This window comes from Papio anubis, chromosome X (genome assembly GCF_008728515.1).
Source record: "Papio anubis isolate 15944 chromosome X, Panubis1.0, whole genome shotgun sequence".
NCBI classification, from domain to species: domain Eukaryota; kingdom Metazoa; phylum Chordata; class Mammalia; order Primates; family Cercopithecidae; genus Papio; species Papio anubis.
The window spans coordinates 97,824,823-97,839,771 of record NC_044996.1 but is presented as its reverse complement, the minus strand read 5'-3'; the positions used below and the strand labels follow the sequence as shown (position 1 = coordinate 97,839,771).

The 14,949-nt window shown below is 40.8% G+C and overlaps 2 protein-coding genes across 3 annotated transcripts in view; both read right to left on the bottom strand.

Annotated features, from left to right (window-relative positions):
- Nucleotides 1-14,949, bottom strand: part of ZNF41 (zinc finger protein 41) — a 349,729-nt gene that overhangs the window by 159,842 nt on the left and 174,938 nt on the right.
- The window catches only part of SYN1 (synapsin I), a 50,123-nt gene that overhangs the window by 26,129 nt on the left and 9,045 nt on the right, over nucleotides 1-14,949 (bottom strand). For both annotated transcript variants that reach the window (XM_003917636.2, XM_003917637.2), the window contains exons 2-5: nucleotides 11,114-11,171; nucleotides 10,918-11,009; nucleotides 8,993-9,149; nucleotides 8,747-8,836 (exon numbers count right to left, since the gene is read on the bottom strand). In XM_003917636.2, coding sequence (XP_003917685.1) covers nucleotides 8,747-8,836; nucleotides 8,993-9,149; nucleotides 10,918-11,009; nucleotides 11,114-11,171 — 397 coding nt within the window. The remainder of the gene's footprint in view (nucleotides 1-8,746; nucleotides 8,837-8,992; nucleotides 9,150-10,917; nucleotides 11,010-11,113; nucleotides 11,172-14,949) is intronic.

Here is a 14,949-nt window from a genome sequence, read left to right as displayed (position 1 = left end):
TGTATGTATGCCTAGGATCTCTGGCTGACCTCAAAACTCTGCACAAGCAGGAAATGAAGGATAAGGCAAAGTTGTAAACAGCCTGCCTTTGCATTAAAGGCACACCCCAACATGCACACAGAGCCCGTCAGCAAAGTCTGGGAGACTTACTGGTTTCAGGTGATTTAAAGAAATATCTGTCCAATCGTTAGCTGACCACTAAGCTAATGGAGCAGAGACTTGGGTAGCCACACATGACAAAGAACACAGGCTTTACAGAATTAGTTCAGGAAAGTCACTAAAAGCAAAACAAAACAAAGCAATAAAAACAAATCCTGAGGAGGAGAGATAATCTGATTCCCAGAGTTGTCACATTATATTATTTAAATGTCCAGTTTTCAACAAAAACTTATGAGAGATGCAAAGAGACAAAATTAAGTGTGACCCAAACACAGGGAAAAAAGCAGTCAAACACTGTCCCTGAGGAAACCCAGATGTTAGACTTAATAGGCAAAAACTGTAAATCAGTGATTTTTAATATTTTCAAAGAACTAAAGGAAACTATGTTTAAAGGACTAAAGGAAAGGATAAAATGATATCCTAATACGTAGAGAGTATCAATAAAGAGAAATTACACAAAAAAGAAATTCTGGGCTGGGTGTGGTGGCTCACGCCTGTAATCCCAGCACTTTGGGAGACCGAGGCAGGTGGATCACCTGAGGTCAGGAGTTCGAGACCAGCCTGGCCAATATGGTGAAACTCCCTCTGTACTAAAAATACAAAAATTATCCAGGCGTGGTGGTGTGTGCCTGTAATCCCAGCTACTCGGGAGGCTGAGGCACAAGAATTGCTTGAACCTGGGAGGTGGGGTTGCAGTGAGCTGGGAATCACCATTGCACTTCTAGCCCTGGGTGACAAGAGCGAAACTCCAGCTCCAAAAAAAAAAAAAAAAAAAAAAAAAAGAAATTCTGGAGATAAAAAGCATAATAACGGAAATGAAAAATTCACTAGAGGGGATCAACAGTAGCTTTGAGCTGGCAGAGTAAAGAATCAGTGAATTTGAAGACAGGTCAAGTGAGATGATCTGATCTGAGGAAGAGAAAGAAGAAAAGTAAATGAAATGAACATAGTCCTAGAGGTCTGTGGAACACCATCAAGCATATAAACACCCACATAATGGGAGTCCCAAAAGGAGAGGGGAAAGAGAGAAAAAAAGGTTCAAGAAAGACTATTCGAAGGAATAATGTAGCTAAAAATCCCCCCAGTTTGATTTAAAGCATTAATCTATGCATTCAAGAAATGCAACGAACTCCAACTAAGAAATTCAAAGATATGGGCACTGAGACACATCATAAACTTATAAAAGCTAAAGACAGAGAGAATCTTGAAAGTAAGAGAGAAGTAACTCATCATATACAAGGAATCCTCAATAGGATTAGCAGCTAATTTCTCATTGGAAATCTTCAAGTCAGAAGGCAGTAGGACAACGTATTCAAAGTACTGAAAGAAAAAGACTGCCAAACAAGAATTCTATATCCAGCAAAATTATCTTTCAAAAATGAAGGAGAAATTAAGACATTCACAGATAAACAAAAACTGAGATAATTCGTCACTAGCACGCTTCTACAAGAAATGCTAAAGGGAGTTCTTCAGGGTGAAATAAAATTATACTAGCTAGTAATGTAAATCTACATATAGAAATAAATAGCACCTGTAAAGTTAACTACATAGGTAAATATAAAAGACAGTATAAATGCATTTTTTTGCATGTAACACTTTTTTTCCTCCTATCTGATTTAAAAGACAACTGCATAAAGCAATAACTATAACTATGTTCATGGGCACACAATGTGTAAAATGTAATTTGTTTGACAATGATAGCACAAAGGAGGGATGAAGGAATAAAGTTAGAGGCAATTTCTTTGTATTACTGAGCTTAATTTGGTATTAATTCTAACTGGAGTAATATAAATAATGATGTTAATTGTAATTCCCAGGGAAACGACTAAGAAAAAAAAAAAAAAAAACAGGCTAAGTGTAGTGGCTCATGTCTATAGTCACAACACTTTGGGAGGCCAAGGTGGGTGGATAACGTAAGCTCAGGAGTTTGAGACCAGCACGGGCAACATGACAAGATCCTGTCTCTACAAAAAATTTAAAAATTGACCAGGCACGGTGGCACACGCCTGTAATCCCAGCACTTTGGGAGGCCAAGGCAGGCGGATCACAAGGTCAGGAGTTTGAGACCAGCCTGGCCAACATGGTGAAACCCTGCCTCTACTAAAAATACAAAAAAATTAGCTGGGCGTGGTGGCAGGCGCATATAGTTCCAGCTACTCAGGAGGCTGAGGCAGGAGAACTGCTTGAACTTGGGAGGTGGCGGTTGCAGTGAGCCGAGATTGCACCACTGCAATCCAGCCTGGGTGACAGAGTGAGACCCTGTCTCAAAATAAATAAATAAATAAATAAAATAAAATAAAATAAAAATAAATACATAAATTAATTGATTAAAAATTAGCTGGGCACGGTGGCATGTGCCTGTGGTCCCAGCTATTCAGGAGGCTGAGGGAGGAGGGTAGCTTGAGCCCAGGAGGCTAAGGCTGTAATGAGCCATGTTCCTACCATGGCACTCTGGCCTGGGTGACAGAGCAGACCCTGTCTCAAAAAAATATATAAAAATTTTTTAAATTAAAAAAATAAATAAAAGACATAGGGAAGAAACAACAGAAAAATTAAAAATAGTACACTAGAAAATATTTGTTTAACATAAAAGAAGCATTACCAGAGGAATACAGGAACAAAAAATAAGATATAGAAAACAAACAGCAAAATTACAAACATAAACTCTACCTTATCAGTAATTACAATAACATAAGTTAATTAAACACTGCAATTAACCCTTTTCCCGTTTAGGAAAAAAAAAAAAAAAAAAACGTGCAGCTTGATGCCTGTGCTCACTTGATTTTATATAAACATGCTCTTTGAGGCTGAAGCAAAGCTGACTGATTTTCAGTGTCAAAACAAAATATGAAAACTCTTCTTGGAGTTATTTCTAAGCAGAACTAACATCAGAATCATCTGAATCATCAGAATCATCTATTTTGGAAAAATCAGATTCATCAAATGAATCTTCAGCCAACAACTGTTCAAGAATGATGTTAACATCATTTGCAGGAATTTCAGCATTTTCAGCGATTGAGAATTATTATATTTTGTAAATGGAAATACCATTCCTACAAACAGAATGCTATAAATAGAATGATGCCTTTTGTTTCCAAAGTCAATATACTAGAGTGATGTGAAAATAATAATAAAAACGAGATAGTTTGTGGCAAAGTTATCTCGGGGTAAACACTGCAGCCACAAGTGCCATCAGAGAGTATTCTCAGGGCAAATGGTAAAGGGTTAATAGGCACAGTGGATGAAAAACATGACTTAATTATATGCTGTCTATAAGAGGTACATTTTAGATTCAAAGACCCAAATAAGTTGAAAGTAAATGGATGGAAAAAGATTTACCACACAAGCAGTAGCCAAAAGAGAGCTGGAATAGCTATACTAATATGAGGTAAAATAGAATTTAAAACAGCAATTGTTACTTGAGATAAAAACATTTTATAATCATAAAAGGGTCAATCCATCAAGAAGATTTAACAGTAATGAACATATATGCACCTAACAACACAGCATAAAATATATGAAATAAAAACAGGCAAAATTGGAGACAGAAATAGACAATTCAACAATTATAGCTGGAGACTTCAATACCCCACTTAAACAAATGGATAAAACAACTAGACAGGGATCCAACAAAGAAGTTTATTTTATTTATTTATTTATTTTTGGAGATGTGGTCTCACTCTGTCACCCAGGCTGGAGTGCAGCGGTGCAATCTCAGCTCACTGCAACCTCCACTTTCTGGGCTCAAGTGATCCTCCCACCTCAGCCTCCTGAGTAGCTGGGACTACAGGCGTGTGCCACCATGTGGCTTTTTGTGTGTGCGTGTATATTTTTTGCAGAGATGGGGTTTTGCCATGTAGCCCAGGATGGTCTTGAACTCTTGCACTCAAGCAATCCACCCGCCTCAGACTCCCAAGGTGCTGGAATTACAGGCGTGAGCTACTGTGCCCAGCCAATAAGGAAGATTTGAAAAATGCTATAAAACAATTAGACCTCATAGACATCTATAGAACATTTCACCCTACAATGGCAGAATACACATTCTTCTTCAGTGCACATGGAACATTCTTCAGGACAGACTATATGTTAAGTCAGAAAACAAATCTCAGCAAATTGAAAAGGACTGAAATTATACAAAATATGTTCTTTGACCACAACAGAATGAAACTAGACATCAAAAACAGAAAAAATTAGAAAAATTTACAGATATGTGGAAAGTAACACACTCCTAAATAACCAATAGGTCAAAGAAAAAATCACAAGGGAAATTAGAACATACTTTGAGATGAATGAAAATGAACACACAACATATCAAAATGTAAGGGATGCAGTTAAAGTGGTACTTAAAGGAGAATTCATAGTTTTAACTGCCTATATCTAAAAAGAAGAAAGGTATCAAAATCAATAACCTAATCTTCCATTTTTTTTTTCCTAGGAAATTAGAAAGAAAAGAGCAAACTAAGTCCAAAGCAAGCACAAGGAAAAAAATAATAAAATAAGAGTGGAAATAAATAACATAAAGAATTTTAAAAATAGAGAAACTAATAAAACAAAAATTTGGTTCTTTGAAAACATCAATAAAATTGATAAACCTTTAGACTAAGAAAAAAAAAAAGGGCAGAAAACTCTAATTACTAAAATCAGAAATGAAAGAGTGGACATACTACTGACCTTACAGAAATAAAAAGTGTTATAAGAGAGTACTGTGAACAACTATGTGCCAATAAGTTAGAAAACCTAGATGAAATGGACAAATTCCTAGAAAGACACAAAACACAAAAACTGACTTGGTAAGAAATGGAAAATCTGAATAGACCTATAACAAGTGAAGAGATTGATTTAGGAATAAGTAAAACTTCCTACAAAGACATACCTAGGACTAGATGTCTTCACTGGTGAATTCTACTAAACATTTAAAAAGAATTAATGCCGACCAGGCATGGTGGTTCACGCCTGTAATCCTAGCACTTTGGCAGGCCAAGGCAGGAGGATCGCTTGAGCCCAGGAGTTCAAGACCAGCCTGAGCAACACAGCAAGACCCTGTCTCAAAAAAAAAAAAAAAAAAAAAAATTAATGCCAATCTTTACAAAATCTTCCCAAAAACAGTAGAAGAAGGAACACTGTCCAACTCATTCTATGAGGCCAGTGTTATCCTGATACCAAAACCAGACAAAGACATCATAAGAAAACTACAGAGCAATGTCTCTTATGAATATAGATACAATAATCCCTAACAAAATAATCACAAACTGAATCCCACAACATACAAAAAGGATTTATACCAAGGCCAAGTGAGATTTAGCCTAGGAATGCAAATGTCTACACCTAGACACATCATAAACAAACTTATGAACCTATCAACTTGCATGAAAATCAATTAATGTACTATATACCATATTCATAGAATAAAGGACAAAATTCACACAATCATGTCAATAAACACAGAAGAAGCATTTGACAATGTCCAACATCCTTTCATGACAAAAATACTCAACCAACTAAGAATAGAAGGAGAAATTTGTCAACACTTAGGTAGCAGTTAATATATGCCAGATGCATTGTTCTAGACACCTTACATTTACTAAGTAATTTCATTCTCACACCAACTATATGAGGTGGGAACTATTATTACCTACATTTTGGAGATGAATAAACTGAGGTACAGGGTGTTTAAGTAACTTTTCCTGTGTTAAGCAGCTAACAAGTTGTGGAGGTAAGATTCTCACACAGAAATTCTGGCTACAGAGTCCATGCTCTTAATCACATTCTGCTGTAATGTCTCTCAAAGAATGTAGAATAATAATAATGATAAACAAATTGGGTTTCCTTAAAACTAATGATTTAGGCCGGGCATGGTGGCTTACGCCTGTAATCCCAGCACTTTGGGAGGCCGAGGCGGGCAGATCGAGACCATGCTGGCCAACATGGTGAAACCCCGTTTCTACTAAAAATACAAAAATTAACTGGGCGTGGTGGCGCACACCTGTAGTCCTGGCTACTCGGGAGGCTGAGGCAGGAGAATCGCCTGAACCTAGGAGGCGGAGGCTGCAGTGAGCCGAGATCATGCCACTGCACTCCAGCCTGGCGACGGAGTGAGACTCCTCCTCAAAAAAAAAAAACAAAAAAAAACCCTAATGATTCAATCTTTATCTGTAAGTAAACTTAACTTATAACACTGTTGACATATATCAGTAACCATAATTTGTAATACTGGTAAGAATTGCTAATATTAGTAGCAATGTTTATTTGATCAAGTTGATAATGTTGGGTCAATATTGATATTTAATTGTAATTTTAGTCATAAAATTGGTGATCATTTATATGAGTAAACATAATTTGTAATATTGGTAAAAATTGACAAAATTACTTATACAATTTGATTGCATTAGTAACAATTATTTAATTTCTATTTGTAACTAAAATTTGATTCATAACTGTGGTACTCAATTTATATTAGTAATCAAAATTTTAATATTAGTGTTTTTTTATAATAGCAGTTAGAATGTTAACCATATTAGTAATGATTTCTATTAGGAACTACAAGATAATTCAAAACATAGGTACTCATGGGTTATATTAGTAATCTTAATTTGTAACACTGGTAATAGTTATATCTGTAACAACTTTTACACTGTTTGTACTAATGGTTTAATTTTATTTACTTATTTATTTAATGTTTTGAGACAGGGTCTCACTCTGTTGCCCAGGCTGGGGTGCAGTGGTGCTCTCATGGCTCACTGCAGCCTCAACCTCCAGGGCTCAAGCGATCTTCCCATCTCAGCCTCCCAAGTAGCTGGGACTACAGGTGCATATCACCACGCCAGGCTGATTTTTTTTTTTTTTTTTTTGAGACGGGGTTTCGCCGTGTTGGCCAGGATGGTCTCGATCTCCTGACCTCGTGATCCGCCCGCCTCGGCCTCCCAAAGTGCTGGGATTACAGGCTTGAGCCACCGCGCCCGGCCCTTGATTTTTAAATTTTTTTGTGGAAATGGGGTCTCACTACATTGCTCAGGCTGGTCTCAAACTCCTGGGCTCAAGAGATCCTCCCACTTTGGGTTTACATTTTTAAAAAATAATTATAATAGTTTACAACATAGGTACTAATCATTTATACTAATAAACTTAATTTGTAACACCATAATGCACTATAATATTAATTGTTATATTTGATGATATTAGCAACGATAATTCAATTTCTATTATTCAAATGTTCAGCATATTTTATTCTGGCATATTGTAGCCCAATGACCCAACTGTGGTAGTCTCCATTGCGTGTGCCATGCGTATATAATTCAAAACAGGTGCTTATAATTTATATTAGAGCACAATTTGTAATAGCAATAATCATTTGTAATAACAGCAATAATCTTTGATGCTATTAATAATGATTATCCAATTTCTACTAGAAACTACAATTTAATTCATAACATAGGTACTCGTAATTTACAACAGTAAAAATAATTTATAGTATTAGTGATAATTTGTAATATTAGTGATTTTATATATATATATATATATTTTTTTTTTTTTTTGAGATGGAGTTTTGCTCTTGTTGCCCAAGCTGGAGTGTAATGGTGCGATATTGGCTCACCACAACCTCTGCCTCCCGGGTTCCAGCGATTCCCCCGCCTCAACTTCCCAAGTAGCTGGGATTACAGGCATGCACCACCACGCTCGGCTAATTTTGTATTTTTTTAGTAGAGACAGGGTTTCTCCATGTTGGCCAGGCTGGTCTCAAACTCCCGACCTCAGGCGATCCGCCCGCTTCGGCCTCCCAAAGTGTTGGGATTACAGGCGTGAGCCACCGTGCCAGGCCAGTGATTATATTTTATAATAGTAACCAAAAGTTCAATTTCTATTAATTAATTAATTTATTTATTGAGACGAAGTGTCACTCTGTTGCCCAAGCTGGAGTACAGTGGTGTGATCTCGGCTCACTGCAACCTCCAACTCCTGGGTTCAAGTGATTCTCCTGCCTCAGCCTCCCGAGTAGTTGGGACTACAGGCATGCACCATCATGCCCGGCTAATTTTTGTATTTTTAGTAGAGACGGGGTTTCACTATGTTAACCAGGCTGGTCTTGAATTCCTGACCTCGTGATCTGCTCACCTTAGCCTCTCAAAGTGCTGGGATTACAGGCATAAGCCACCGTGCCTTGCCAACAATTTAATTTATAACATTACTATTGATAAATGTTATTGGCAATCCTAATTTGAATATAGCTAAAATTTCTATCAGAAGGAATATTTGATAATGTTAGTAATAATGACCTGATTTCTATATGTAATATATTCTGATTCATTACATTAATTCTATCAATTCACATTAGAAATCGGTTTTTAATACTGGCAAAAATAGATAACATGAGTAACAGGATCTGATAAATATTGGAATGTATTATGATTTAGTTTTCCTTGTAAGCATAAGGAAACTCATGGTAGACCCTATCGCAAAGTAACTTCATGACCCCACGTGCACACAGCAGCCACACTCTTGATATCACACAGCTGATAATATACCAATATTTAATATTATTGCAGTAGTTATGACTCTTCCCTCCTGCCCACTCTATTTTCCCCAAACTCACCATTTCTTTGTGATTGGGGTAGAAGGTCTGATCAATTAGAGGGAATTCTTCTGTCCCCAGTTTCTTATGCAGTCGAACCATCTGGGCAAACTATGAGAACCAGGAGAGCTGGGTCAGTGAGTCCTTCACCGGGAATCTGTAAGCTTCTGAACACCCTCACTTCCCCCAAATCGCAGAGTGGTTTCAAGTTCCCACATGCATGCATGAGCTATTCGCTCTGCCAGTGGCACCCTTCCTGTTACTTACCACCCAGGGCTTGTCACAGAAGTTGTAGACAGAATGCAAGGAGTTAACACTGGGGATTCCAGCATATTGCAGCCCAATGACCAAACTTCGGTAGTCTCCGTTGCGTGCCATGCTGAAGGCGTGCTGGCGGATCAGCACAAAATCCGGCTTCAGAGACCTAGCGTGGCAGGGGTTGGAGTGTTGAGAGTTCCCCCAGTAGCTCCCTATCACTCTCGAAACAAAGACCAAGTTTCTACATCTCCATAGCTCCCAGAAATTGCAAAGTGGTTCCTCACCTCTGCACACATGTGCAAGCTGTTCCCTCTGCCTAGTGCACCCTTTCTACCCTCTGCCCACCTGGTGATCCCCTTTAAGCCTCTCCTACCTGTTCCCTTCTCAGCAAGGTCAGCTTGCAGCTTACCCACACAGCTCTGACAACTTCCTGGTCACCATCTCTCGGACTGCAAGCTGTCTTCAGTGTTCTGCCCGGAATAAATTCTAACCTCAGGACCTTTACCAAGGATGTTCTGTCTGTCTAAAGCACTTGCCCCTAGATACCTGCATGGATCACTCCTTCACCTCCATCAGGTTTTTCCTCAAAGGTCTCTCCTGCAACCAGACCGCCCTATCCCAACTGCAGACCCCACCATCATCCAACAATTGCTACATCTGCTTTAGTGCTAAATATTTTTTTTCTTTTTTCTTTCTTTCTTTTTAATTAATTAATTTATTTTTTTGAGACGGAGTGTTGCTCTGTTGTTCAGGCTGGAGCAATCATGGCTCACTGCAACCTCTGCCTCTCAGGTTCAAGCGATTTCCCTGCCTCAGTCTCCCAAGTAGCTGGGATTACAGGCACCTGCCACCACGCCTGGCTAATTTTTGTATTTTTAGTAGAAACGGGTTTCACCATGTTGGCCAGGCTAGTCTTGAACTCCTGGGCTCAAGTGATCCACCCACCTTGGCCTCCCAAAGTGCTGGGATTATAGGCGTGAGCCACCACATCTGGTCACTGCTATATTTTTTTCCTAGCACTTTTACATTTTCTTATTTATTTGTGTATTGTGTGTATCTCACAGTAGAATATAAGTTTCATAAGGCCCGGGTTCTTTTTTTTTTTTTTTTGGTCTTTCAGCATGTAGAATAGCTCCTGGCACACAGTAGGTGTACAATAAATATTTGTTGAATATGAAGTCCTGAGAGCAGCACCTGGCATGTAGCAGATATCTAGCAAATGTTTATTTAATTAATAATTGAAGGCTGAGTGTGACGGCTCATGCCTATAATCCCAGCACTTTGAGAGGCCAAAGCAGGTGGATTGTTTGAGCCCAGAAGTTTGAGACAAACCTAGGCAACATAGTGAGATCCCCATCTCTACAAAAAAACATAAAAATTAGCCAGGCATGGTGGTGTGCACCTGTAGTCTCAGCTACTTGGGAGGCTGAGGTGAGAAGATCACTTGAGCCTGAGAAGTTGTAGCTGCAGTGAGCCATGATTGTGTCAGTGCACTCCAGCCTGGGAGACAGAGCAAGACCCTGTCTGAAATATATACATATATATATATGTGTGTGTGTGTGTATATATTTATATTATATATAAAATTCATAATTATATTATATATATAATATATATATTATATATATTTTATGTAATATCTATTTTATATATATTGTTTTTATCTCATATATATTATATATATTTTTAAATATATATTATAATATATATATTTAACTATTATAATAATATAATATATATATATTTTTAAAGCCTGGCTTGTGGCATGCTGGGGTCCCTGGCTCTTTTTCTGAAGAAAAGTTGGCTCCCCACATTCCATGCCTAAGTTCTTGCCCACAGAAGGATGGGTGGGGAGGTAGGAACTTTCCCCCAGCTCTAAGGGGGAGAGTTCTTATGCCTCGCTCGTAACACCAAGGTACCCTTTTTATACTCACCGCATGACCTTCACCCCATTCCGAAGAACTTCCATGTCCACAGAGAATCCGCCATTGGCATGGGCCACAAGGTTGAGATCAGAAAATTCGGCCTGGGAAGGAGAAAAAAATTGGTGATTCACCTACATCACACAAAAATGGCCACTCAGTTTGCAGTATGGACAACTGACCCCCAGGTCCAAATGTCCCAACTTACCTGTTCTACTTTAATGTCAATTTCTCCATGGATCTTTTTCCCTTTGAAGTATTTTGCCCTGGAGAGGAAAAACAGAACACAACTGTCAATGACAAAATCTCAGAAGGGAAGACAAAACACAGGCCCTTTACCCTTTTGCCCCTTCAATGCTACTAAAGAAACCACAAAGTGCCTTATAATTATTGAAATATTTTGAAAAAATCAAAGAGTGCTTTGTGAATAAAGTATGTTGTAATCCTCACAGAACTGCAAAAATGTTAAAGGACATTGCAAACTGTAAAATGTGGCCTTAAACTGCAGAAAGCAGGTATTTCCCAAAATATAGTCTGCTCATCACATTACCATTGTACATGTTTTTTTAAAAAACTTCATAAAATTAGCAGTACTACGTAAATTAGAACATACTTTGAAATTGCATGGAGACCAGTAAATGGCAAAGAACCTTAGAAAATACATATCTGGCCAGGTACGGTGGCTTAGGCCTGTAATCCCAGCACTTTGGGAGGCTGGAGGTAGGAGGATTGCTTCAGGCCGGGGGTTGGAGACCACCCTGGACAACATAGAGAGACCCCCCATCTCTATAAAAAAAAAATTGAGGGAAAAAAATAAAAGCCAACGACTGTGGCTCACACCTGTAATCCCAGAACTTTGATAGGCCGAGGCGGGTGGATTACCTGAGGTCAGGAGTTCGAGACCAGCCTGGCCGACATGGTGAAACCTCTTCTCTACTAAAAATACAAAATTAGCCGGGTGTAGTGGTGCATGCCTGTAGTCCCAGCTACTTGGGAGGCTGAGGCAGGAGAGTCACTTGAACCCGGGAGGCGGAAGTTGCAGTGAGCCAAAATGGCACTACTACACTCCAGCCTGGGCAACAAGAACAAGACTCCATCTCAAAAAAAACCCCAAAAACGAAAAACAAAAACTAGCCAGGCATAGCGGTGCACGCCTGTAGTCCCAGCTACTGGGGAGGCCGAGGCAGGAGAATGGCTTGAGCCCAGGAGGTCGAGGCGACAGTGTGCTGTGATTGCATCACTGCACTCCAGCCTGGGCAACAGAGCAAGACATAGGCAAAAAAGAAAGAAAGAAAGAAAGAGAGAAAGAGAGAAAGAGAGAGAAAGAGAGAGGGAGGGAGGAAGGAAGGAAAGAAGGAAGGAAGGAAGGAAAGAAAGAAGGAAAGAAAGAAAGAAAGAAAGAAAGAAAGAAAGAAAGAAAGAAAGAAAGAAAGAAAGAAAAAGAAAGAAAGGAAGGAACTACATTTCTCTGAAGCTTGCCTGTTTTTGTGTATTTTTTAGTCCCTGTGTATATCTCAGTGCTGGTGTCTGGCTGTGTGGCCTGAAGCATCTCTCCACTCTCTGGCCCTTTCACAAGGAGGAGCACAATCACCATGTGTGGCTGTGTGCTGTGAGAAACACAATGGCCATGGGTGGGCAGCTGCATCCGACAAGGAGGAGTGGATTGAGTGGTGCGGGCTGGGTGGCTCTAGGAGAAGCCAGTGTAGCTGGCAATGATGGGGGGCAGGGAGGAATGCAGCTGAGGAGGAGAGGGAGCAACAGGAGGGAGGGGGAGTGGGAGCAGCAGTAGGAACATCACGAACTGCTATGTCATTTTCCCCGGGCCTGTCCCCAGCTGGGCTTGGTTTCCGGTGGCCTCCTCCCCCAGGCTCAGGATTTCTAGCCAACAGCCTGCTCCAGGGATGGAAGCTCATCCCCAATCAGGTTTCTCATGGAAGGGGGATGAGGGGGAGAGACTTTCAGGGCTATTGGTCACTGACACGCATACAATCAGGGTCTTGGACACACATACACACACACACACACACACACACAGCACAAATGGACCCTGGTGACTTGAGTGACATATGCAAGAGACCCCAGGTACAGCTACTTCTTTTTCCTCGCTCTCTCTCTGACACACACACACACACACACACACACACACCCACCATCGCTGACACTATCCCCTCAGAAGTGTTAGGAGAGAATCTCTCTCAGCCCTGCACATTTTTCATCTATAAACTGATGAGTGGGAATGATGAGGGTGTATCACTGTTTCTAAAACTTTTCCGACCATAAGTGTAGTTGGATACTGTGGTGGTCTGCTCAGGCCTCTTCTTCAGGGACAATGCACCTTGAATGGCAGCTGCTGACAGCTTATGGCTGTGTCCCCACTGGGAATTGTCTTGTCACAGTGAACTGCCTTGGCCAAGGTTATACCTACTTCATGAGGGCATCCCCATGGTCTGGTCTATGAGGGGAAAGAAAGGCCAGCCTCCTTGCCTCAACCTGGGCTGACTCTGAAGGACCCTCCCAGCCCCAAGGGCTCCCCCTAAGATCAGTGGAGTCCCCTGAGGCAACTACATCTTGAGCCAGCCTCTCCCTCTGCTCAACCCAACTCTCCTCACAAGCGTTGATCCCAATGGCACACTCCAGTAAGCCTCCTGCATGCAAATCTCCACCTCAAAGTCTTTTTCCAGGGAACCCAATCTAAGACAGTGGGCCATGGAAGTCAAACTACAAGGGTGGTCTAATGCAGTTCTGGCACTGGGTTACCCAGCAGCCAGATGGCAGTGAGGATCTGTCAGTAGTGGGAGGTGGGGCATAGATAGCCTCCGATATGCTGTAGCAATGCAAAGTGCTCTGCAGCAGGTCCGGGCTGTGGTGTAAGCAGGATGTGACTTAGGCCATATGATCTGGCAGATCCTATGACACTGGAGGTGTCAGTAGTAGGAAAAGACGCTGTGTGGAATTTCTTCTCCCAGGTGGGAGAATACAGTGCAGGCCCCCAGGGTTTTGGAGCAGCAGTGACTTTTCCTGATGGTGGGCTGTAATGGGATTCTGGTGGAAGGGAATGTACTGGCTGGTGAAATACTCCTGGAACATGAGTGATGTCAGGGAAATGGTAACCAGACTTTGGTGACTATTCCCTAAATGCCATTGAGTAGCTGAAGAAAGACCTGACGTGCTCAGGGTGAATTCAAGGCAAAATGTGAAAGCCAGAGGACCTCCGTGACTCCATTTAAGGAAACCCTCATCTCCTGCAGTCAGAGGGCAGACAGAAGGGAGGGCCAGGCTCAGAATTCAATTCTACATGGTGGCGGAGCTTCAGAGAAAGTTGACTTCTCAGGCCCAGCACATCTCCTAGGCCATGCTCATGTCCCTAATAGGACAGGAGTAGGACTCTGAGATGGGGATATTTGGGCAGATGCAGTTAAACACCTTGAACTTACAGACTCACCTGCATCCACTGGGCCTGCTGAAGTAGACTACTCCCCTGAGTTAGAATATAGACCTTCTGCTTAAAGATAATGCAGAGGCCTCAGATGACACAGGCGCTTTGTAAGATAATGCCTGCCCCCTCAGAGTTTACCTCCCACCTCTCCTCCTGTTAACCACACCAAAAATTAGGGTGAAATCCTAGTGAAACCTGACTGGACAGGTTCTAGGCTTGCAAAGGAAGGAGATAAATGATCTGTAGAAGAACCTAAAGAATCTGGCTAGTATGTATTGGCAGGGGCTGAGAAGGTATGAATGAGACTAGATCCTGAGGACAATGGGCGAAGGAGGTAGAACAGGAAGTTGGCGCGCTCTCCCAGGATATGGAACTTAAAACCCTGGCGAGGACTCTAGGAAGTGTTACTAACACACTGGTATTTGGAAACCTGGAGTAAACAATGGCCCACACTAAGTGAAGCAAAACTTCCATGGCAGATTGCACAGGGAAGGATTAAAGGGTTCAAAGAAGCAGACATGTTGGAGTAGATATACTACTGAAGTCTGGAAAACCCACCAGCTGATTAAGGCCTGGAGGATACACTCAACTTATGAAATCAATAAGAA